The sequence below is a fragment of the Crinia signifera genome, chromosome 4 (genome assembly GCF_055691185.1).
Source record: "Crinia signifera chromosome 4, ASM5569118v1, whole genome shotgun sequence".
Classification (NCBI taxonomy): domain Eukaryota; kingdom Metazoa; phylum Chordata; class Amphibia; order Anura; family Myobatrachidae; genus Crinia; species Crinia signifera.
In genome coordinates this window covers 131,250,722-131,278,209 of record NC_139220.1, presented here as the reverse complement: position 1 = coordinate 131,278,209, position 27,488 = coordinate 131,250,722, and the positions used below count along the sequence as shown (strand labels likewise).

At 42.1% G+C, this 27,488-nt stretch overlaps 1 protein-coding gene across 16 annotated transcripts in view; it reads left to right on the top strand.

Annotated features, from left to right (window-relative positions):
- GRIP1 (glutamate receptor interacting protein 1) overlaps positions 1 to 27,488 on the top strand; it is a 483,847-nt gene that overhangs the window by 381,340 nt on the left and 75,019 nt on the right. For all 16 annotated transcript variants that reach the window (XM_083182482.1, XM_083182486.1, XM_083182485.1 and 13 more), the window contains exons 6-7: positions 3,425 to 3,500; positions 6,074 to 6,219. In XM_083182482.1, the coding sequence (XP_083038608.1) occupies positions 3,425 to 3,500; positions 6,074 to 6,219 (222 nt within the window). The remainder of the gene's footprint in view (positions 1 to 3,424; positions 3,501 to 6,073; positions 6,220 to 27,488) is intronic.

Here is a 27,488-nt window from a genome sequence, read left to right as displayed (position 1 = left end):
TTATCATTTCTCCATCAACAAACCTCAACAAAACATATAAATCCACATTTCAGTATCGGTCCTTCACCTCCTTGAATGGACACTACATATTTCCTTTTTGAAGTTGAGCCTTTGTTCTGCACTGGGGGATGAAATAAAGAACACTACATTTAATATTTTATTTGTCTGTATCAACATTTGATCCATACTTAATGAAACAAAAGGAAAGTCCTGTTCTGCTGCGGGAACAAAAAGAACCGTTCTGCCTCACTAACTAACTTTGCCAGGAGAATCTCAACGCTCATTCCTCCAGCTTCTGAAGAACCTTTCCCTACTGAATAAGACCAGTGATGGCTAACTTTGACACTCCAGCTGTTTTGGAACTACACTGTAGCAGGGCATGCTGGGATATGTAGTTCAACAACATCTGGAGTGTCAAGGTTAGCCATCACTGGAATAGACAGTTGCCGTTTATACCTGGTAAATAAATAGTTAAAATATCCTACATACATGTTTTAACAAACACTATTATGGACTGTGTCCATTCAGACTGCAATTTTACATTATTAAAGATGGAACTTAAAGTGAAGAACCTTTCCTATACTGTAAATCACTTTTATGTGCTTTTTAGCTGTCTTTACCATAGAATGACCCTTATGTGCACAGGATACAGTTAACTGCAGCCGTGCACATCAAACGTACCTGTAAGAAGGTACATTATATACATTTACCATTTCTCTTTCTATGCATTTTCTCCACTAGACTCTAAACTTCTGTAACCTGATGATGGAATAATAGATCAATTATTTTTATACACATGATGAAAGCTGAATATTCTCTTTGCTTGTTTTATATGGTCTATATGCAGCCTTTCATTGCTTTTAGCATATTTCGAAATCCATTATAACCCCTGCAGGAAAATGTAGGGAAAAAATGATATAATATGTAGAAATTGGTCTACATGGATGAAATAGCCTTTTATTGGATCTGTTTTATCAGTTCCCAACACTTTAAGTCTGTAGAGAAACTTTGACTAAGAAGACACAGATAACAATATATAGCAGGGATGGGGAACCTTCGGCCCTCCAGCTGTTGTTGAACTACAGATCCCAGAATGCCCTGCTACAGTTTTTCTATTTGCGAATGCTAAACCTGTTGCAGGGCATGCTGGGATCTGTAGTTCATCAACACCTGATGGGCCGAAGGTTCCCCATCCCTGATATATAGGCATATTGTTGAATTTGGTTGCATACAGAGACGCCGAGTTGTGCAAACTAGAGGCCATACTCATATGGATCATCTGCACCTAGGATAAGACTGGTTCAAGTCTTAATGGTGGAACAAATCATTATCGCAGTGCCTGTAGACACAGAAAGTGGGCTCTTCAGTCCTTGCATATTTGGACACACACATGTACAGTACACCAAAGAAGTGCTGTGTAGTAGAGAATACCCTGGTACTGTATGGGAGTTATTAATCTGACACTGCGCATTATGCTATAGTGCATGTATATGTCATACCACAGGCAGACCACATTTTCCCAGCAGCCTCTGCAGCTGCTCTATAGAGCAAGAGCAGCTCACATGAGCAGTGTCAGGAAATACGAAGTATTGCAATTTGGATCAATATGCTAAACAAAGGATTTTACTTAATACCGACCAAACTACCATGTCAAGCTTAATATTGACAGAGGGGTGGTAATAGGAAACCTCCATTAACACCATTGAACTACAGTATACAGTAAATGTTTGGAACCCTATTCAACCACCACTATATACACCTCCGACAGAATGGTAGGTATTTAAACATTTTGTATCTGTATAACATTTAATATTGTAAAATAAGTGTTAGGTGCAGTTTGTGAAACTGTTTTTTATCTTTCTGATATATTATTCTGTTTGGGTGTTACATTGTTTAATAAATATATTACATTATTGCTGTATTAATGGTGTTTATAGCCATACAGGACTAATAATACTGTTCCACTTTTATTCTTGGGAACACCTGTGTTACTATTGTATTGTCGTTGTGTCTGGGGAGGGTGGTCTTCACCTTTCTGTCAAAGCAGGAAAACAACTTACCCTGTCCACATGGCACTGGTGGTGAGTGTTACAGCAGCATTAGCATAACAATAGCAAGGGACACAAAGAAGACAATGATGGCGTCCAACTCAAAATCAGACCCTATGAGAAGCTAACTTCCCTCCTACAGACCACACCTCCATTAAGGCTGCTTCCAGAGAATTCCCAGGCTGGTTTTCCATCCCAATCCACCCCAAATTTAAGCAAAGATCTTTTGCTCTATAGTGCACATGCACCATCTACCCAAATATCACAGGGAAGATGGCACTTGCCGAGAAGGGAAATCCTGCTTTCCGCAAGCAAGTTAGGAAGTGCTCCCTCTGATGCTTGCAAAGTGGCCCCCTAATTATGAATTTTGTTTTACATTATATTTTTAGGTGGTATGGACATGCCCCCTTTTTAGGTCATCCCTAAATTATAAGAGAGGAGGAGGCCTGTGTGCCCTTTCCACTCTGCTGGCAGTAGTGCAGCCCTGTACAGTCTCAGCAATAGAGCACTCAGGGGTAGATTTACTAAGCTCGGTGAAGTGATAAACTGTCTGGTTTTTATCACTGGCCAATCAGCTCTTACCTATAATTTTTCAAACCAAGCCTGTAACTTCACAGGTAGGAGCTGATTGGCCGGTGATAAAAACCAGACAGTTTATCACTTCACCAAGCTTAATAAATCTACCCCTCAGACCCTAATGTTTATGTGCAGATCTCTGGGAAAATGCTGTGCGGCCATTTTTCTGTCAATTTTCTCTGTACTGCTGCTGCTGCTATCGCAAGAATACCTCACCACATGTAGCTGTATAGGAATGTCTGGTATTAATGGTGGCTTTCATATTAGTGTCTGCTTTATAATAACCTTACACTTTCTTACCAGCAGCTGGAAGCGAATTCGGGCAGGGTCTAGCCTTCTGTATTATGTTGTGTGTTATTTGTATCATTTGCATTGTGCAGATGCTGTTTTTTTTTAAGAAAATATGAACTATCTGTATCTGCAGTAATGTAAACAGTTTAGCTGCCAAAATGTTCTTATTAAAGGGCGCTCAGTGCGGCTTGATTATTTTAGCATCCATTCAGTTTTGTGTGTTGCTGTTCCTGTTCCATTGTAAGGATTATCTCCTATTTGTATAGAAAGGTAAAAATTATATCCATTTTTTTTTCTTTTCATATTCTGACCTTTAAAGTTTTCCATTTTGTCAGTCATCCAGTCAGTAATCATTCACGTTAGAGTTCTATGGCAGCAGATGGATGCTTAGTGGCTGGAAAGGACAGAATGTGATCCTTGTATAGAATAATGTATGTCAGGTTATGAAGCAGTGAGCAAAATGTGTGTTCGCTTGGAGCAATTATCTTATTCTGTTTCCCTGTTTCCAGGAGGGGCACATGAGGACAGAAATAAATCTCGTCCTGTTGTAATAACTTGCGTTAGACCTGGAGGACCAGCTGACAGGTACAATACATCTTTCTGCAGCAATATAGATGGATCTGGGTTATTGTGGTGCACAAGTAGATAAGCTATGCATCAAATGTTATAAGCAAATATAATGAATGTAAATGTCCTTACTATGTATTAAAAGCAGCACTGCCAAAAAATTCTGCAGAGGATGCGTATTCCTCATCTCTTGCATCCATTGTCAGCTCTTACCATTGGCTGATATAATGTCAGTGTAATCCCAGACACAATGCAGCGCAGAAGACATATGACAACGATCGTTAACATTATTTAGAGATACAGAAACAATGCAAAGCATTCAGGCTAGGCAGGCTGACGGAATAAAAATAACAAACCGAAACTTATTCAAACACCCTGCCACGTAGAGCTGCACGGCTGTTCTCTCCCTAGGGATGATGGGATGTTAGGGAAATCTGTTTAGTATTCTGCCCAGCATCAGCAATCATTAGATTTTGTGTATAACCTTTTGTTCTTCTAATGCATTCAACTGTTTTCACCTTTTCTGGATTGAAAAGAAATGTAATTAGTACATTCCTGTATGGAGCAGTGGAATCTCACCAGAGAGAGCCTCCACCACTGCATATTGCAGATCTATATGGCTAATAGAACTCCATATCAGGCCTTATTGGCTGCCCTGTTCCATAATGTATGTATTTACATATAAGCTGGCAGCGCTGCTGCACGCTCCTGCAACATCCCCGGGAAAGCCGCTCATCTGCTGGTTATACCAGCAGATGAGCGGCCTTCAGGACGGCTTTGCATATCGCTCCGCTATGCAACGCCCCCCTCCCTCCCCCCCTCCGTCGGCAACAGGCAGGGGGAAAGCCGCTCAGTGTGTATGCACTGAGCGGCTTTCCCCGCAGCGATGACAGTGGTCATCGCTGTCCATACACGCTGGGTATAGTCACCCAGTGTGTATGGACCTTAACTGGCAACTTTTCAGGAGTTAAGGTTTTAATACAATAATTCACCATGTATTGTACATGTTAAAAAACGATCCCTAGTATAGTGAAGATACTATTGGAGCAGTGTAATTAGGGGCGATGGGTGCAATGCATTAATATGGCAGATTGTTTTTTCCCAATAGAGGGGCATAGGAATATCTGCGATTCTGTTAGTGGTGATGTGCGCACCTGCACCATTAAATACTAGGACTATATTAAATTCCTTTATACAGTCATTGAACAATAAGGCTGCTGCTGCGGCTACAATTTAATACATCTAACCATATGTATATAAGGATTTGTAAATTATTGAAAATTAAGACGATAGAATCTGCTTGAATGCTACTGGCAACCCTGAAATGTGTTGGTGTTAGACGCTTCAGTAAATCTACCCCATAGGATAAATGCTTCATTGCTATCTACTGAAGCCCTCCCTGTCTTACATATTTATTCCTTATTTTTGTGGTACAGATTGTCACCTAAATAAAATACATCATCAATATGTTAAGTTACTTTAGCTCCAATACTATAGCTGGGTATGTGACTGTTCCTAATGCAGTCTTGCATGGTACATTATATGAGCAATTGTTCAAGAAGCATATAGATCAGTAGTGTTCCTTCTAGAAACAGGGGCGGGCAGGGCGCCGCTGCAATGGGGCATCGTCAAGGGGGCGGACCGGACCGTGATGAAAAGGGGCGGGCCCGGCCACCATCGTCACTGAAGGGGGCGGGCCCAGCCACCCCGAAGGCTCTCCACTGCCGGGGAAGCGGCGGGCACCGCTGTATTATACTGCGGCACCGTGCTTCCCCAGTATCACCATAAGAGTAGGAGGCAGGCTGTTTTAGCGGGGCAGGGCGCATTTTGCCCTTTAAAAATCGGGCAGAGTTCAGTGCCCCACTAAAACTGCCTAGAGGGAACACTAGATCAGGGGTCCTTTTTTACTCAGGGGCCTCATCAGGCAATACAAATCATTACAGGGCCCCAGCAAGTTACTGCAGAAGGTCATCACCTGTGTAGGCAGCAGACAGCACATACAGGGCAGCATTGTGATGGCACAAAATTATGGGGGATGATACTGGTTGGTTTGCAAAAGCAAACTACTTCTTTAATGGACAAAAACATGTGCGCTGCAGGTGGGGCAAATCTAACGTGCAGAGAAGGAGTTTGCTTTTGCAAACCCACCTTAATAACCCCCTATGTGTGGAGTCTAACAGTTCAACAGATTTTTCAGACTCCTTGAATCACTGACTGAGATTAGAAAAGTCATCAGCCTGATGGTCAGCAACATGGAGTCGTGACCGCTGATATAGAGAAATATTAACCCTTTACTCAAGTTTTTTTTTATATGTTTCCTACTGTAAAACAAAAACTGGGGCTCACATGATGTACTTGGTCTTGATTACATAGTAATAAGCAGTTATTTTCCCATCGCTGATTTCCAGATTGAAGTAATTTCTTTTCCTCTGTGACCTCACGCTTGGTAACTGTCAAGGTAAATGCTAAGAGTATAGACAAGTAGGATTAATGTCCCAAACAGTGAAGTAAATCACTTTGTGTAAGTGGCTATTATCTCTAAACTGCATCACATCAAATTAATAAAGATTGTTTATTTTATTCCTTTAAAGAGAGGGCACGATCAAGCCAGGGGATAGACTGCTGAGTGTGGACGGAATTCGCTTGCATGGAACAACGCATGCCGAAGCCATGAGTATTCTTAAACAATGCGGGCAAGAAGCAACCTTACTCATAGAATATGATGTCTCCGTGATGGGTAAGATGGATCTTTGACTTGCACCTTATTCTCTCTTTTTATAGTTTACTCATCTATATATATACAACTCTTACCTTGTGTGCTCTTTCCTGTCATTCAGCTGCTGGCGCACAGGCACACACACGCTAATTATGTGTCCACTGTTCCAATCCGTTTTCTCATTTAAAAGTTTCCATTTACAGATTTTCACTAATTTGAAAAGGAACATACCAGTCATTTCTGGAACACTTTGCAAACTTTTTGTATAACAGAAAGGGTGTTGTATAATAGATCTACAGGTTTTAGGTAGACCGTCAATGGGTCAACCATATATGATCAACATGGAAAAGTTACACGGTAGATAAGCTCAGCATGGAAATGGTCAACAAAATTGTATATTTTTTGGGGGTGTCATTTGGTATATTTCATCACCTATGATTACAATATGTTAAAGCGTGTACCCTCCTGGGCTCACAATGGTCTTACAATGCTGATTGTAACAAATGCTTTTCATTCATAATAATTCTAATTGGTTGACTGCAACTTTACAAACCTGTGTTTTATGGGTAAATTGTGATCTTGACGAATAAGGGACATACCAGTAGTTGACAAATACCCCTATCAGATCAAGCCTCTGAACCAAAGATATTGCCGGGACAACCTGGGTGTTGAATTGGTGTCAAAGGAGCAACCTGGGTTGTATTTAATGGTATCTTAACCCTGATCATAACCAGGGTCAAACCTGTGACCAACCCAGATAGTCTTCAGAGTAAAAGTGCGACCTGTGTCATGCTAAAAATAAGCACAAAGCCAGATCACGAGCTCTTGGGGCTGATGTCCTCTCCATGTTCACTCAAAGGGACAACCCAGGTCGAGCCTGCAGTGTGAACACTGGCAAGTGTTGGACAGGCATCAAGGGCCCACCAAGGGAATACATAGTGTGGGCCCACCAGGGTTTACCCCTGTGGGCCAGTCATTCCGTGGGCATGGCTTGAAACAGTTTTCAATAACCAAAGTTGGACCTGGGGTGTTGGTCTGAAAGCAATATAAGTTTCTACTGTATGTTCATTTACCTCTATTTAGCTTATATATTCCAGTTTATTAAAAAAGCAGCATGACCATTAACTAACACCAGATTCTGAGTGATTCTGGTATTGGTCAAAGGCACCAGTTAGGCATGCTGCGATGTGTAGATTTTCAACAGCTGGAGGGCCACAATTTGGACATGCCTGGTCTATACCTTTCTTAAGTATACAGTGATAGTGGTGGTGCAATTTGCTGTACCAAAGCAGCATTGTCACTGAGCATTAAATGGAACCGTAAGATGGAGAGGACACCACTAAATTTCTTATCACATTACCCAGTAAACGGACATGGCAGGGGGCAGAGGAGCTAATGTAGGCCCAAACCTCCTTCCATGGAAATTGAAGCACTAAAGGTGACAACAGCCCAATGGCAAGTGCTATAGATGGCATTCTTATTAATACAAGAATAAAGAAAATATTTTTTCTTTATTGTTTAGATATGTTGGAAACCTGCTCTGAATAGGAATTTCATTTAAATTCATACAATTAAGATGGCTAATTTTCATCAGAAAGCCCTCAAACTGATCAGGTTAAAACACATTCAGAAAAGTATTCACATAGCAATATTATGTTTACATCTTAAAACAATCAATTAGTGAAACTTTTCTGGCTATTGTAGGCAATCACAGTACGCCTAATTCCAAGCAATTGTGATTTCAGTTATGTTCATATTATACCCAGTTTGAAAGTAAATTAAACCTTGTGATGAGGATAATGGCTTCACCACTTCACCAAGGAAACATAATTTAATTGTGACATTTATTAATTTTATGGTCAGAACTAATTGTAACATAGCACGATAATCTATAATCAGGAGCAATGTGCTGTCTCTAGTCCATTTAACTACATCTCCAACAGAGCATGTGAATTGTGCTATAAAATCTAACAATTACATTGTGGTGTAATTGCAGAGGGAGATCTCACAGTATTCGCTTATGCACCGAGACAAATTTTCTACCAGTTCATGCCCCTATGCACATAGCAGTTGTTGTATAGATATTATTTCCAGCAGACTTACCATCATCTATGCTATTTTCAGTACATGGTAAGACACTAGTGTCCAAAAGGACCAAGGAACGGTACTGTACTGTGGTTGCTTAGTAAAACAATTGCGAGCCATGATATTGCCAACATAGTTCTTTATGAAACGTACCTTGATAGATACTAAAAGTTATTTAGTCATTTCAATGCAGATACTGGCAAATACGAAGAAGAAAGAGAACTTTTTTTCTGGGGCACTCTTTAAACTTTTATTAATGAATAAGTGGACTACGTGAGAGAGACACACACATACAAAACATAAAATCACAAAACCTAAATCAATATCTAATATCTGGGCTGCTTGACAAAGCCAGCCAGGTGAAACGTGCTCATAGGAAACACTACAGACTCCTGCCAATGAAAACCATGGTCCATGCTGCCCACACTTACAAGGATTTTGACATGCACTGACGTGAGCAGATATCACTCTGCAATATCTCTCCAATTCAACGCTCTCTCATTATATACTGATAAGAGCCTTGTATAGTCATTTGCAGATAGCAGAAGCACTCTATGCTCTGAAGAGGTAATGGGGGACTCTCATTAACCATTCAATGTCTCAGATATGGTGTTTGAAAACAAAAGTACTATTCCAATCAGTGAACTGTTTTTCCATCTGGGCCTGAGATACTTATATTTAACATCTGGGGCTTCTTCCACAGGAGTGGCTTATTACACAACATCCCCTGATCCCTGAACTAGCACCCTCTCCCAGCACACATTAGTTTACTATACCATGCAAATGGTTTAAAGTAGATGCAGTGTTTCTTGCTTTGCTAGGTCCCCTCATTGTGAGTTCTATTTCTTATGACAGACTGACCAAAGTAGAAGCCTGATGCACATTATGGAATGGTTTCCTTCCTACTCTTCTTTTCTCTACTAGTTACCAGCCAGTCATTATGATAGAATAACACCAGTAATATCCGAATCTTGAACTGCTCTGTTTGGCTACCATCTAGTAGCCGCCGGTGCCCCAGAGCAGCAGCGTTAGGGCGGGATGTTCTAACATCCGCAGCCCAGCTCCGTCGCCCATCGCCTACATAATTATCACATGCTCTAACATATGCAATAATTATGACAAAGGACAGCTCTTTTGTTAAGAGCTGTCCTTTGAGGTAAGTCAACAGGTCCCGGCGGCTCGCCCCTCCCACCCTTACCTGGTGCTGCTGCTGCGACGGGCTGGCTCTCCTCCTCCTCCCTGCATCTGGAAGAGGATCACAGTGCAGGCAGGAGGAGGTCACAGGTTCGGGCAGCACAGCTCTGTGCTGCCCGGACACAGGTGAGGGGGGGTCGGTGTGGGTCGCGGTTTCTATGGGGCATTGCCAGCTTTTGCTGACGATGCCCCCCGTCACGGTAACCCGGCGGGGGATGTTTAGAGCATCCCAAAATGCAGTAAATACCCCAAATAACAGGGTTTTTACAGCATTTTTAGTTTAGAGAATCTCCCCCTTAGTCTTTTAACATGTAGAATTAGTTTGGAATGCTGACATGTATGACTATAAGTATGTGTAATTCATAACTATTAATATACATATATACAGACTGCATTGCTCGTATAAAATCAGTAGTAAGCCCGCTCGATGCAAAAGCTTCAAAAGCTAGTCTGCTACCTTCTGTGTTTTTGCATGTGTGAGAGAGATGTAGTTTCACTGTCTGCCAGCAGATGGCAGTGTTTCGGAGGCTCACTAACACTAGACATATGTATAGATGATACTGGAAGGAGTCTGATGAGATACACTTGTTGAATTGTTTATTTTATACTTAATATACATTGATACTTTTATTTCTGAACACATTGGCACCTTCTGTATAACAATATCTCTTCACTCTAAATGATGTGTGATTTTCTGTCTGACATAATACGGTACTTTTGATATGGTCTTATTTTTTCTGAATTTATGATTATTGACAGATACATTGTTTCATTCAGAGTGAGTGGATTTATTGAGTTAATGTGTTCTCCAGACACATTGTGTTCAGAGGCATAATAGTAACTGCATCTCCGGTATCCTGTATACAGTATTATACATTATGACACATGAAAAAACAGTGTCAAAGAACATATATGCTTTTTTTTCTTGGCTAATACAGATCTACTAGCTAGTATATATCATGCTATAATTGTTCTCTAATTAGCTTGCTAGATATGCATTTTGTATTTTTTTTTGTATGTTTCTGTTCCATGTGCTTCTATTTATTCATTAATAAAAGTTACATTTTATATCCTCTATTTGAGTGTGCCCTAGATGGGAGTTCTTTCCTTTTGTTTTTTTACCAGTATTTCCATTTCTCTAGATCATTGGTCCTCAAACTCGATCCTCAGAATCCCACACAGATCATGTGCTCCAAGTAACCCGGCAGGAGCACTTTGTATCACCAACTGTCAGATATTAAAAATCCACAGGTGATCTGAAAACATAACCCAAACAGCCTCTCCTTAGCGCCTGGTCCTGTGACACTGTGCTAGTGTTTTTTTATATGCAACACTTGTATATCTGTGTGTTACGGAAGGGCAGATTTATTAAGCTCGGTGAAGTGATAATGTGGCTGGTACTTTATCACCGGCCAATCAGCTCCTAACTGGGAAGTTACTGGCTTGGTTTGAAAAATGGCAGGTAGAAGCTGATTGGCCAGTGATAATGACCAGACACTTTATCACTTCAAGAGCTTAATAAATCTACCCGACTCTGTATGCCAAGTGCTACAATGAAGAGGCCATGACTTTTTCCATGCCAAGTTCTGTTGTGCTTCACACTGTATATAGACTCAGTTACACACATCGCACAGTGGCACCAAGTAAAATTTTTCCCGCATGATCTCCAGGTATACCCTAAAAATTACTCTCTACACTCAGAGTTGCTTGGGACCTGTTGGTTTACTCATGTCCAGCATCTCCCGCTGCATGGTGTAGTGAGGCTAGATGTATCAGGGCACATCTGTATTGTTCAGTGGCGGTTTTTACCTATGGGCTGCAGGGCTGCAGCCCCCCTAGGTATAATCAGCCACTGTCTCTGCCTAAAGTGAACCCAGATGCAGTCTGTGAGACTGCACTGGCTTCACTGTGACTGGCAGTGACTTCTTATTGGAGGAAGGTGTTCCCTCCCTCTATGATGCCTCTCTCTGCGCAAATGCGCGGCAGCCCCCAAAGCGGGTTCTGCGCATGCGCAGTATCGCGGACCATACTGCGCATGCGCCAGAACCAGGGAACCCGATCAAGCCTCCGGGGGCTGCTGCAAAGGCAGCCCCCGGAGGCTTGGGTCAGCGCATGCGCAGTATGCATGAAGGTACTGCGCATGCGCTGGTCCCGTGCATGGGGGGACATGGGGCTGCACGGTCTTCCGGGGACGGTGGCTGGGGACAGCGACGGCAGTGGAGGGGTCGCATTATAATGGTAAGACCCGCCACTGGTATTGTTACACCACTTTCTCCCCCAGACTCTGCTGCACAGCTACAATCATTAACAGCACAATTGGTCACTGCATTTGTTTGAGCATTTACAAAACTCTCCCTTGTTACTTTTTTTTCAGAAAAGTCATGTAGTGAAAGATTTTTATGAAATTATAATACTTTTCATCTATCTCAAACTAGAAATGCCTTTTTCAATGCCTAAGGTTTTGTTCAAATGTAAATATAATTTTGTAAAATGATAATGATAGAAGTAGAATCAAATCTTTAAAATTAAAAATGCATTTTCATACCACGGCAGTGCCCAGCAGGCTTAATAGTAATAGGCTCGTGGACGTCAAACGCAGAGTCAATCGATGTGAGAAACCGAAAGCTATAATAACATTACAAGTGCTTTTAAATGGCATGCAAATCTATAATGGCCATACTCTGTGGTGTGTGTGTGTGTGTTGTGTGTGTGTTCTGTGTGTGTGTCCTGTTATGAATGCTGAGTTGTTTGTATCATTATGAATGAGTTAATCAAATCCTTCTTTCCTCCTATCTGTAAGTGTAGGCAAAGCCTGGAGCTGTCTTGCACATTGCTGGCCTAGATTTACATAGACTGCATGATATAATTATGCAACATTTTAATAGGGTAAGGTAATCGCCTTTGCTTTTATGTACCAGAGTGAGAACACTTTTTAATTCATTTTATTTTACTGATGTTTAAAAGTGATGATTTTTAGGAAAGAAATGTACAGTATATGGTTACTGCAGTGCTGATGATTTGTAGGAGAGTAATGAATGGTTACTGCAGTGCTAGAATTTGCATTTGCTAGATCTGTGACTGAAAGCTATGGAACTTGGGGCACAGTTAGTAGTTAGAATGAATGGCTAGTCATTGACATATGTTGTAGGGCAGCACATAGGTCTGATCCGCTCACCACACACTGTTCTGTTCCTAAATACATGTACCAGAACTGTCCAGTGTCTAGACATTGGGCCTATTTAGGTCCCGACACAACGCAACCTGAAAGCATGTCTAAAGTACAGATGAGCGGTACTTCAGTAGGCATACTGTGCATATGCAGTATACAGTAGGTCCTGTGACACTGGATGCACTACGGCCTCAGGTGTCAAGTAATTGACAGGTATGGGGTGGTGATGGCCTCCTTTTCCCAAAATGGAAGCCACAGAATATACCCTTTTTAATCTGAAATTTGGTACAAGGTCTACAAGGTTATTATTATTTATTTATTTTTTGCAGCCAAAACCTTGCACCCAGGTTATCACACCTAGCACCATCTCCTTGCCACCGCTCTGAACTTTAGAGAATACCTTTACTATAAAGGCAGATAACCATTAGACATACCATATTGAAGGATGTATCTAACAACTAGGAATACAAAGAAAATTTTGGTGTTTGGTAAAGGTGGGTTTATCCATTCAAATATTAAAGTATATAAATTGAAACTCTCTTATGAAGAGTAATTTTATATCACATAAATCTGTTGCCCAATTCCAGTTTTAAAGTAAACCCCAAAAGTCATATTTTGATTTCTACAATGGTAAGCTGGTGGGCCTAGCACTAACCATTTACAGCAGCCTGTCACTGTGCTGCACATGGTATCTCACCAGAGGCGGAACTACCATTGGTGCAGCAGGTGCATTGCACCAGGGCCCCTGAAGACTAAGGGGCCCACTGCTGCCACCCACTGGTGTGCGGAATATTGTGAACTAGGGTTGGAGTGGAGGAGGGGGCCCAAATTTTATTTTGCCCCTGGGCCAACCACTCACTAGTTCCGCCACTGTATCTCACACAAATAAACATCATAGGACAAATCTGCGTCACTGGCTTTTACCGCAGGTCTTTCTATAACCCGCTGAAAAGTTTCTACATGTAAAATGTTACATTTACAGGAAATTGTCAACGCCTGAACTCACTAGCATTTTGCAACAGTATGTGTCTTCTTTTGTAAGCGTTACCTTGCTTGATGACAATGACAGTCCCTTTATTTTAATGTGACCTTGTGATGTGTAGGCTTTGTAGATGTTCAAGAAAGTGGTAGTGATGATGGCATAGATTTCCCTCCAGCATTGTCTTAACATATTAGTGTTTAAGATCGTTAAAATGCCATCTAAGTGTATGAAATGACAAGCAGTCAGTTAAGGGAGATGGTCTTTGTGCGATATATTTGTTTATTCAATAAAGGTTAATCTACATATACAATAAGGTCAGTAGTGTTAAATTGGTTGGCCAATATTGAGTTCCCTGGCACATGCAGTATAGGTGGAACTGAAATCTGATATCTAACAACAAACACATTTATTTTTTTCATAAGACCTCTCTTTTCTTATAATCTTGAGCCCCATACACATTAGGCGACTGGAAGATATAGTTAATAATATTGTCCGCAGGTTGCAGATATTGAGTTTACATATTGAATGATATCTGTAAACAATGTTCAGTGATGTCACTGGGACCCACTGAACCTGCAGGTCGTTGGCTATATAGCCAAATTGGCTAGAGGGGTTGTTAACGATTCATGTAAGCGTGCATTGTTCACGATATTGAGTGTACACACTAAACAATATTTTAAAAGATATAAAGAAGAAACTGTGACAGTGCAGAATGATTTTTGTCCCTTCTGTCATTTCTGCTGCCATTTTGTCAAGTATATACAGTGCATATGTTTGTATAATTCTACAGAAAGAGCTTTCAGGTTTACAAAACCTAAAAATAGTTTACTATACAAATAACAAAGCAAACTACTATAATACAGACCTGCTAAGATATAGCAATTTTATACCCCTTTCACATCGTTAATGCTGAGTCACACCTGGGATTTGGACACTGGTCCTACACGCGAGCGACCTGGCATTTGCAATTTTTTTTGCTGACCAACAGCAACATGCCAGGATAATGATGTCACACATCAGCGGAGAGGCAGTTTATCAACAGGGGCGGGGGAGGAGGCAGCACTTGAAGCGGACATGGGTCGCTCAACCTGGGTTACCCATTCACACTGCACAGCAACCCGGGATTAACCCTTCTTTTAACGCCGGTCGTAATGCTGGGTTTCCGGAACAGTGACATTCAAAAAGGCTCTTTCACATCACACACAGAACCGGGTCGACCCGGCAACAACCGGGGATCGACCAGGGTTATTTTTTCCAATGTGAAAGGGGTATTGCTAGCAAGCATTTAATACGTATTGGTAACCTGTTAATGTAGGTAATGAATATTTGAAAATTAAATGCTGCCATTGGGGTAAATTGTTTTTAAGTCACTGAATGTGCCCTTTACTAATCAACTGTGCTTCTTGGCTTAGCGTGACAGTCTTTCACTACTGGCCAAACACATCTAGTTTAGTTATTTGGTATGTAGGTCACTTGAAATGTTATTGAAATATAAAGGGACAGTGCATTTCCCTGCACTTATCCAGCCTGTGAGGCACTCATCCATCAAACTCTTATCATCTTCTATTACTGCCAATTGAGCTTCATTTGACCTCTGCATCTACATGAATTCACTGGATTCCATCCATAAACTGTCTCCACAATGATACCTATAACAAGGAAATATAAAAACGATATTTTAAAATCTTATAGCTTATTTCTATTATTTTAGGACTCTCGGAAATCACATCTTTTTTTTCCAGCTGTTACATGCCAGAGCTGTCGCTATGGATAATATAAACTCCACCTTACCACGTTCATTGTAGTCAAGTGGGGGTTACTAATTATCTGTAACACCTTCTCATCCAGAAAAAGAAATATGCATAAAAAAAACTATAGGCCATTCTGCTGTTCTAGGTACATTATTATATTTATGATTTTAAAATATACATAGTGGCATATTGGAGTTCCCACAGCAGCAACCAATTTCTTTAGATTTTCCTGTAAGTTTTTGAAGGATGAAAAACAACTGAAGTAGTGCTGTTAACTTCACGGAAATGGCATGAGCGGGATTCTGGTGAAGATGAGGAGGGCGAGTAGAATGAGAAGGCAATCCTCCAGCACTTCACTTACTCAGAGTGACTGAACAGCACTTATGATTAGTGTCAGGGAAGTAGTAAGGGAGGCTGAAAGAAAGGAGCTGACTGAGACGAAAGCTCTGCAGCAGAATTACAGGGATGAAGCAGATCAGGCTGTGTCAGCACAAAATACCATTAATGTTCATTCTGATAGATCAGAGCACACATTCTTGCTTTATAAAATCCAGTTATCCTTTCAAGATTAGGATAGCGGGGAATGTTGCAATAATTAGCACATTTGTGGTAATACTAAATATGTGGAACCCAAATATAAAAAGAGCACTAAGCCTGATTGTATTTAACACATTATTGCAGCTTCTAGAACTGGGGAAGATTGAGCTGAATAGAGCTAAAAAGATAACCTTTTCCTAGCAGGCTGTGTAACTAATACTGCTTCACATTGCAACCCTGCTTTCAACCCGTTTTTGTAAACATTTCATTAAACGGTTCAAAAGCCAGTTAAACCCCTTTCACATTCCATAATGTAACCAGTATATTACTGTTTCAATATCGATTTTGTACCTTTCACATTCAACCCGTTTCACCCATAAAAAAAGGCTTCTTTGCAATAAAACTCCGTTGTGCACTTCCTGCTTGTGGGCGGTGACAACATGCAAGGAGACAACCAATGACCCTTGTGCAGATTGTCATGTGTAGTTCAAACCGGTTCTGGGACGTTCAGACTGCAGGAAAAACGGCTCAGAACCGTGTAGGATCCTGCTTTTGAAACGTTTTGAAATACCGCTATTCTCTAACCGGCGAATTGACTGGGGAGCTTTCACACTGCAGCTGGTACCGTTTTAAAATGCTAAAAAATATCAATATACCGTCTTACAGCTGTGATGTGAAAGGGTTATTAGTTTACACATAAAGATGCCATATGTAGCAGGCACAAAAATGGCCCATATTTAGTGCATAGTTACAGTAGTGATATTTCAGTATATTTCCTTGTTGACATTTAAGAACTGGAGGTTGTATGGCCACTAAATGACTGATTTATGACTGATTTATACAGAGGAAATCTTTAAGGCTGGCAGTTTTCCTTCAGTCTCTGGGTTATTCTTTGGCATGACAGAAAGTGAACACCTGTCCGCTTTCTCCTCCTCTGATGGCTCCAAGCAAGATCTCAAGACAATCCACATGCAAAAAATATTACACTGGAGAGTGGGATTATACAAGTTCTACTTAGACTTTACAATCTTCACTTACTGTACCAGCTACCCATTTTTGTAGTAGTATTTGATTATTTCTTTAAAATAGTTCTGGTTTGTAAGAGACTTGTGGCTGCCACCATATCTTTATCTGAGGGTAAGAATTCATAATGTTGACATGGACATAACGTTGACCGTCCAATTTAGTGTTAGGTTTTGGTTTAGGGATCATCCGTTAAGATTTCTATAGTGAAATTCTGCCTGTAAGCATTCACAATGTTGGCATAATGTCTTATTGAAATGCAATATATGTGCTTGTAGCCTCCTTCATTTGTAGCATGAAGGATTTGGTTTTTATTGCAGTGCCATAAGCATTGACTGTATACATTAAGGGACCAGCACTTTCTTTTTTCCTACTGGTTGCTATTTGTTATCTTGATATTCTATGTCCATCATCCTACTTTTGAGTTAGAGATTTCAGGATTCTGCTGAAGAACCTTATTGCTGGTACATTTTCAGAAACAACTAGGGATTTGTAGCTCTGTTGTAGTATAGCTTGCTCCTGTCCTCACTAGTCATCTTAAATGGCTAAACATATTTTCAGTTAAAGCATTGTCGTAGGGTGAAGTGCTTCAGAACTCTATTACTTTGTTAGCTTCAGAAGAGTCACTAAGATTCTTGGAGACACCCCGTTATTCATACAAATTGGAGAATGTATATCTAAAGCCAACTATAGTTTTCCTTAGAGATATTAGGATACACATTGAGGTAGTACATTAACCTTGCAGGATTATTGGTACCACTGGAGGGTAATGCAGTCCTCAGTCACAGAGGCATTCTCACAATGTTGCGATATTTGTAATCCAGAAATTGTGCAGGTGGTGGTGTCCCAATAAACAGAATTTGTAGAGTTTGTGAAATATTCCGGACCAATAACCAGAGAAATTACCGATAGAGCGGTTTCCAATATAACCTCAAACAAGTCCAATGTTGTTTCGGATAAGCAGGTGCTTCCTGATATGTTTCGTTGCCAACTGGTAACTTTATCAAAGGTTGATAAAGTTGCTAGTTGGCAATGAAACAGCTCTATTGGTACTTTCCCTGGTTATTGGTCCGGAATATTTTACACACTCTACAAATGCAGGAAGACTGAACATGCTGCAGCACTTTGCAAATACCAGCACTGGTATCTTCCAGAATGTAAATCAAATAACGGTACTTGTTTCCTAGCACGGCCACACCGATTTACATCGGGGTGGTCGTGTCGGAAAAATCGGGTCGATCGCATCGCATGCGATTTGGTCGCATGCGATGAGATCGACGCGACCGACCGATTTTGGACCCGATTTTTTTTTTTAATGAAATGTAAATCGGGTCCCTGGGACCCGATTTTACATTGGATTCAATGTAAAATATTCCCAACCCCCCCAAATGTCACGGCGTACACCCCACCCCACGATAGACGCCAACCCGAAGCGTGGCGAGCGCAGCGGTGCGCGTCCTCCGACCTTTTCATTCCCCTACTATCCACGTCGGCGTGGAGTTGAGAATAGAATAGTGTGGCGAGCGCAGCGAGCCACCGAGCCCGAAGCGTAGCGAGCCCCGCGAGGGGACGCGGATACCTTCACAGGTAAACGCGTCCCTTCGCGGACTTCACAGGTGTCCGCGTCGCCACGGACACCTGTGAAGCCCGCGAGGGGACGCGTATAACTGTGAAGGTATCCGCGTCCCCTCGCGGGGCTCGCTGCGCTCGCCACGCTTCGGGCTCGGTGGCTCGCTGCGCTCGCCACACTATTCTATTCTCAACTCCACGCCGACGTGGATAGTAGGGGAATGAAAAGGTCGGAGGACGCGCACCGCCTCCCCTCGCGGGCTCGCTGCGCTCGCCACGCTTCGGGTTGGCGTCTATCGTGGGGTGACGACGGGGACATCTAAAATGTGAAATGGGTCATATTGGCCCATTTCACATTTTTCACATTTTTTCAGGATTTCAATGTTAAAAAATCTTTTAACATTGAAGCCTATGTAAAAATCGGGGGCATCGCGTCGGGACCTATGTTAATGGTCCCGACCGACGCGATGCCCCCGATATTTTACCTTTCCCGACACGATTTCAATGTTAAAATATTTTTTAACATTGAAGCCTATTGGGAAATCGCGGGCATCGCGTCGGTCGCGTCGGGACCATTGTTAACGGTCCCGACCGACGCGATGCCCCCGATATTTTGTCCTAGCCGGCCAAATGGACCTGATTTCAAAGGAAATCGGGTCCATCGTATGGATCGTGTACCTTAACTAAAGGTACACGATCCATAAGATTTGTGGCCGTGCTAGGAAACAAGTATCCAAATAACACTCAACAAGACTTCTTTGTCTATATATTTAACCTCTACCATACTTCTTAGCCCTTTAGACCTACCTGTGAACTGTGCCTTACCTTGTCTGGCTGATTTGACTCTCCAACAGCCTTTACAACTTTTTAAATGCTCGCTAAAAAAAAACCATATCTTTATTTGGGCTTACCCTACTCTCACCTAACCACCCACATTAATGTCCCATCACACCTGTTCCAATCTGAGAAACACAGGCTCACCTGGTATCATCAGTCCCCCCTTCCAGTTTGAGTGGATAGTTCTCACATGAGCAGGGCCCTTCCTACCCTTTATTTTTAGGTCTACAGTAAATTAACTTTGTCTACATTATCTTTTTCTTCTTTGAGTGTCTATGTGTGTACTCTTCCTTATTGACCCTCATTGTGGTACATTACTAATGTACTTTAATCATGATAATAAGAGGAATGCACCAAACAAAAATTACTTGCAAAACAATAGGAAGAAAATAAGCGTAGACTGTACTCCAGGAAAGATTTAATACATATCTAAAAAAGAGCATAAACTCTACAGGGTTTCCTGTATATTTTTGTTTTACGTAGCGTTGTTTTTAAACACCCATATTGACAAGTCTTAACCTAATCCCCATGGCGAGGATGTGCACGTCCAGTCTGTTCGAAATCCTCTTTAATAATGTGTAACAACTAAAATGAAGTTGGTTTATTTTCCAAAATAAATTTTTTCTGTGTTGATTAAAAGTATAAAATCCTAAAAATGTGTTGTAGAATAGATAAACCGTGTATGAGCAGAATCGCCCATGAAGCTTAAGTCGTTCAGCAGTTGTGATGTAAAATGTATATTCCGGCACATGAAGAAAAGAAAAATCTGCTATAAGAAGTAGCATTAACTATTTCTTTACCGCACACCCCTGGTTTGTACTGCCTGCCATTCTGCCTGATTGGTTTCCTTAGCGATGAAGAAGTTAAGAAATTAAACGATTACAGTTTTGCAAGCAATTAAGTATCCAATAAATCAGTTTGTCATGTAAACTCAATTTAGTCATGGTGTAAATATTTTAATAATATTTTAATCACTAATATGTCTGTGTGCTTCAATAATTAATAAGTGATTCATTTTTGGGGGCGTGATCAGCTAAGTTTTCCTTGTCATAGAGAACAGGCTGCACTGTTTTTTTAACATTAAAAATATATATTTATAATGCAATCCGTGATGGATGAAACATACGCCTTTACCAAATTTGGTCTTTTTTTTTTACATGAAATATTAGCAATGGCGGGCTGGGCCGGGGGGGCAGGGTGCCATATGCCCCCCATGCCACTCTGTTACCCAGTGTCTCGGGCCACATGAATCCCCCCCCCCCCCCCCCCTTGCGCTCGCTTCTGTACAGAGGACAGAGCATTGCACAGTGCAGGCTTCCCCACCCAATCAGCGGGTATTTTAAATGTGGCACCGGCCGCCAGCCAATTAGAACTCGAGTTCCAGCAGCCGCGGTGATTGGCTGCAGGAACGCAAGCTCTGATTGGCTCACGAACTGGAGCCATAGTTGAAATACCTGCCGGAGGGACTAGCAGCAGCGGCGGCGGCACTGCGGCAGTGTGATTTCAGCTGGGGGCTGGGCTGTGCTTGCTGGGCGGGGACAGGGCTGAGCTCAGCTGAGCTCTGGATGCATCTATGACAGCCACACCAGCCCCTGCAAGAACCAGGTACACACATGGCTCCGCCCCCTCTCTATTGTATGTTCCTTCCCTACTACCTTCCCTAGGGATGTGTCAGCATTACAGCACACCTGCCCTGGCCCCAGCAGTCCCCTCACTCTCTTTAATGAGTGAGCCAGTACCAAGCTTCCTTATGTCCTTGTCCTATGCCAGGACTCCTGCTGTCCCCAGCTCCCACCTATTCTGTCCTGGCTCTCCTCTAATATGCAGCACTCCTAATACAGTACGAATTTCTGCTTTCCCATGCTTCCACCACAACCTGCATCTCTCTGCCCTCCCTAGCGCCCTATGTCTCTCTATACCTCTCTATGTCTCTCTATCCCTCCCTAGTGCTCTGTCTCTCCCCGCCGTCACTGTCCCTGCATCTCTCCCTGCTGTCACTTTCCCTGCATCCCCGCTGACAATGTACATGCGTCCCCACCGACAATGTCCCTGCATTGTGGCCCACTCCATGTGGCATAATGTGAATTTTGTCTCCTACAATATGTACAGTATTTGGCTTATTCTCTGTGGAATAATTTGAATTTTTAATCATTGCGTGTGAATTTTGTCTTATTCTGTGTGGTATATTGTGAATTTTGGCTCAATTCAGGTGGCATAACGTAAATTTTGGCTCATTATGTGTGAATTATGACTTATTCTGTGTAACATAATGTGAATTTTTACTCAATCTCTGTGAAATTTGGCTTATTCCATATGGTATAATGTGTAAGGGACAAGTACAGTATAAGGGGGTCTGAAATGATAACCTATTGCACAATGCTGCATATGAAGAGGAACATTATTTAAATAAATGGCAAACAGTGCTTCCCATACACTGGAAAACAGACAAAAATGACGAAAAAATTTCTGATTTAGTCAAACATTTGTTTTCTGGCATTTGGAAGCAAATTGCGAATTGTCATTTGCTCCCGTATATTTACAGCTTTTCATTCCAACCAGCCAGATTGGACATCAAGGAGTAAATGTAATTGGGTCCTAGAAGTCAGCGGTACAGGAGTTTGTCTGAGAATGGGTGTATTTTTAAAGTGGCAATCATTTACAAGGGTAGCTTATTTAAAAAGCTGGGTTTATTACAAGTAGTAATAGGTAATTATAGATTTGATAGCGTCATTAGTTTAATGATATAAATCAAATTGAATAGAAATACTTGACATTTTATTAGTCAGTCAACAATGTTCGCTGAAGATAGTTTGACAATGCCTCGGTGGTTTTTAAAGTGTTTTATGATGTACTTAAATTCAGGGAACACAACAGTATCATGCTTTTATACCTGTTGATTCAAGTACATCAAAAATATCTGTGAAAACCTTTTCTAAGGCTACAACATAATCTACACTATTCATTACAAAATCTCGAGACAAACTCCAGTTGACACAAGTAAATGGCAGTCACAAACTTCAGTTATTGTTTGGTTCTTACCTGGTTTGTGACTTATCCTGTCAGTTCAGCTCTGCTCCATGCTGCAGGGAAGTTCTGTGTGGTCTGAGCTTTGCTAATTGATCACAGCACCTAGGTGAATCCATGCTGCCAGGCAGTTCTGTGTAACCTGACCATGGCATATTGATTAAAGCACCTGAGTGAGAGACATGCTCAGCCCTCATTGATTGGGGCACCTGTGAGTATCCAGATCCTTGTGCTTCCTATAAAAGGCAGCCTCTGGCAGACAGACTCTGCCAGAGTATAGGCTCACAACCTGCTCCAGCGTCCCTTGTACTTTTACTATGTTCCTGATCACCAGATACTGACTTCAGCTTGTTTCCTGACTATGCTTCGGCTTAATCCCTGTGAACCGTGGGTTACCTGTGTATGACCTCAGCCTGCCTTCTGACCACTCTCCTGCCTGATCCTTGTGTACTGTACCAAGTGATTACCAGTGGATGACCTTAGCTTGCCTTCTGACTACTCTGCTGTCTGATCCTTGTGTACTGTGCCCCGTGACTACCAGTGTACGACCCGGCTAAGATGACTATGTGTAATCCTGAATCCACGCTACCTGTTTCCAAGGGGTTACCAGTGCCACATGGGGAACCTGCTCAGGGGACCGCGACCGGCATGTCCATAGCAGCGAAGCTAACAAGTATGACCATCCTGGGATTTAACGTTAGAGCTCAAATTCACAGCTCATTGAGCCTTCGACGCCCTTGCCAGTAGACTACCTGGTTTATTTCCCCACAGGAAAAAGCGGCTGCAGCATTTGCGAGCTTCCATTTTCAGTTTCTCTGACATAATGGAATTTAATTCCTTGCGAGCTTCCGAGAGTTCCTAAAGAATGGTGGGAGAGAGAGAGGCAAATACGTAACTACCATAGGTGCAAGGGGTGCGGCTGCTATGGGGCCCAGAGCTGAAGGGGGGCCATCTTTACTGTTTAAGTAATGTTTTACACACAAAATTAACACCAGTTCCTAAATAGGGGGACCTTAAAAACTTTCGCTATGGGGCCTACGAATATCTAGTTACGCCCCTGGAGAGGGGACTTATTGGCAAGTTCTAAGGAATTAATTTTCTACCATAGGTGCAAGGGGTGCGGCTGCTATGGGGCCCAGAGCTAAAGGGGGGCCATCTTTACTGTTTAAGTAATGTTTTACGCACAAAATTAACATCAGTTCCTAAATAGGGAGACCTTAAAAACTTTTGCTATGGGGCCTACAAATATCTAGTTACGCCCCTGGAGAGAGGACTTATTGGCAAGTTCTAAGGAATGAATTTTCTGACTCAAAGCCTCTCTCCTTTCTTTACGTTGCCTATTTAATCGTGCACCCATCTGAATCAGCTTCCCCCTGATCACACATTTGTGTGCCTCCCAAATCACTGCTTTTTGGGTATCAGCATTGTCATTTATCAACATATATTCATTTAGGGCATCTCTAATTTCTTGTTGACATTGTGGGTCTTGTAATTGTGAGACGTTGAAATCACTAAATAAGAACAATACTTATCAAGTCGTATGCGTGGTTTCAGAAAACAAAGACTCAAACGTCTCTATCCTTCTTCACACAAAGCAAGTATATCTGTATAAAGAGAGTCCTTTTTCAAGTCTTTGATTGGAAGGATGCAGCCTGAGGTGAAGATTTTGAGGCTTGAAGCCGAGAGTGAGATCTGGGCGACTTTTCCACAAGCCAACATGAAGAATTAGATTTGGATTTGCGGAGGGAGAGTCTGGAAGCAGACCTGCCAGTTTATGATTGCAGGATCCTTTTTTCATCATCCACATACAGGAAGACTTATTCCTATCCGTCATAAACTTAATTGTGATTCCTGTTATGTAGTCTATCAAATTATCTGCCCCTGTGGCCTTTCTTACATTGGCAAAACAGAGGGCAGATTCAAAGATAGGATGTCTGCACATCGCTCGGCTATCCATAAGGCTCTCTCAACTGGTTCAAATGAGCAACCTGTTGCTCGCCATTTTTTTCAACTTAAATATCCCCTTAATTCCATTCGTTACCGTGCCATTGACACGGTTCCTGCCTCTTTAAGAGGAGGAAACCGATCACTTAATCTGATCAAATGCGAGTCCATTTGGATTATCAAATTAGATGTTATAGCACCTAAAGGATTAAACGAGAATATTTCTTATGCATGTTTTCACTGATTTAATAACATTGTTACAATTATGTCTTTTTTTGTCGTGCATTACAATCTTACTACTGTTCAGTTCATATCATATATTCATTGTACTGGACATTCTTTAGTTCTGCGCCGTTGTTGTTGTTATGTTACCATGGCTACAGTTGCTTAGAGACCATGGGCGGCTTGTAGTAGCCGGGCGATGACGTCATCTCTTAGCGCCTAGCAATGCATGCAGCGCCACTGCACGCCGCCTTCTGGGTAATTGTTCTTCACATGGGATATAAAGGTATGTTCTTTTGTCTTTTACACTTGTCTTGAAAACAGTTTTAATAATAAACTGAAACGTTGCCAAATTGCTATTCAGCTTTTCATTTTGTCCGAGTGCCGCACCTATCTCACACACATTATATATATATATATATATATATATATATATATATATATATATATATAATATATACACTTAACATTGGCACTCACCTTTCTTAATTTTGGGGTGCCCTATGGCTTGTGACCACATTGTTTAAACAGACATTGTAGGGGCTCTGCACACACTAAATTAACTGATAATAAATAGTGGAGATTTGGTTCATGAATTGATCAATGCATTTAAGCCTGCAGCCCCCTTCACGGGACCCAACTTTTCTGCAGGTTCTGACACTATCGCTGAAAATGGCTACAATACACATAGCTATCACATCAATGTTTGACTCCAGGCATGCTATCTGGTCTGAAGCTCACAGCACATTTTGCATTTATAGGTGAGCGGCTACCAACACACCTGTCACTAATCATCTAGGGAAATGGTAAACATAAGCTATGGAATCTTAGTTAAAGCAGGGTGCATGAGAGAATGTGACCACAATAAGACTAATTTAAAAAATTAATCTAATAAACAATATATACACTTAACATCGGCACTCACCTTTCCTAGTTTTGGGGTGCCCTATGGCTTGTGACCACATTGTTTAAACAGACATTGTAGGGGCTCTGCACACACTAAATTAACAGATAATAAATAGTGGAGATTTGGTTCATGAATTGATCAATGCTTTTAAGCCTGCAGCCCCCTTCACGGGACCCCACTTTTCTGCAGGTCCTAACACTATCGCTGAAAATGGCTACAATACACATAGCGATCACATCAATGTTTATATATATATATATATATATATATATATATGTGTGTGTGTATGTGTGTGTGTGTATATATATATATATATAATATATAAAGGTTTCTTTATTTAGGATTGTGTGGCTTCCTGTGTGTGAACTTCCCCACTAGTAATTGCTGTGCAAATTACTGTAAGTATACACAGTGGCGGAACTCTGGGAGGCAATGGAGTCAATTGCTACCGGGCTCCTGGTCTAAAGGGGCACTGACTCCATTGCTCCCGCTGGCTCTCCTCCCTGCTGGGGCTCTCCCCCCCTCGCTGGGTGTCCACGTGTACTCCGCCCGTCTCTCCCCTGCTCCGTCACTGCTGGGCTGGCTCCCCCCCCCCCCCCCCCCCCGCCTCGCCAGGCATCCACATAGTGCACCCGGCTCTCCCCTGCAACTGCAGAGTCACCTCTGGCTACCCCAATCTCACCGGGCATCCGCATAGTGCGCCCGGCTCTCCCCTGCTCCTGCTGGTTAATCGCTACCTCCCCCCCCCCCCCCACCGGGCATCCACATAGTGCACCCGGCTCTCCCCTGCTGCCGGGTCACCACTGCCCCCCCTCCCCCTCACGGGCATCCACATAATGCGCCTGGCTAACCCCCCCCCTGCTTCACCGGATCCTCGCCAGGCGCCCGGAGGCAAGATGAATGTACACTGTACAGCCCCTACCCCTGTGTGTGACAACCTACAGTATAACACCCGCCTCACTGTATGTGACAGTGAACACCACCTTCCCCTGTGTGTGTGTGACACCCTGTACCCTCCTATCCCTGTGTGTTTGTGATGCTTTGTACCCCCCAATCAACCTGTGCGTGTGTCACCCTATACCTGCACTGTACCTGTGTACCGCCCCTTTCTGTAGAAGGGGGGCCCTTTCAAAATTTTGCTATGGTGCCCACCAAGTTCTAGTTACGCCCCCTGCATGTAGGAGCCAACTTCCCAGAGCATGGATTAGTGCACTAATTGTAGTCAACTGATCAGGGCAAGTCGCTAATCATCAACTAGCCAGAGCCAGAAACTATTGTGGTAGCTGTATTCCTCACTGCCCAGAAACTAGCACTGTACTTGTTTGTATTCACTGTGTGGGTAAGGATTTAGCACCCTACCTGTAACCATGGACATAATATAACCATCACCAACACTTGTTATGCTGCCTTTTTTTTTTTTTGCAAGGCCGTTTTCTACTTTGGTTTTGTATGTCTTTATTATGTATGCTGATACTTTTTTTTATTGATGTGACACTCTCAAGCCATTCGCTAGACTATAATTTGGGATGCTTTCCTGTAAATTACAACTCTGGACAAAATACAGTACAGCATCCAATAAAGCATAATCATTTTATTCTGTAACTGCTGTAACTTTGATTTCAATATAAATATAATTAGAAATGGGCCATTTAATAGATGCCTATTTATAAAGTCTATGCTCTTTGTATAATGTACACCGGCTACAGTTGATAACCATGAACATTTGCTTACAATGCAATACATTCTTATTGCATACAGTATGTGTTATATTGTTGCTGCACTTGGCTAATGCTGTGTACACACGGGGGAGATATATTGCTCAGCCATATATGGCTGAGCATATATGGCTGAGCAATATATTGCTCAGTTTCTCCTTTACATCAGTGACCAGAGATGGTCGCTGATGAAAAAGAAACTGCCGGGGGGAGCCCGGCAGTGGAAATCAGCTGGTCGCAGGAGCATGTTCCTGCGACCAGCGATCACCACAGGGGCAAAAACGGGAGTGCGCACCCGGCGATATATCGCCGGTGCACACTCCCATTGCGG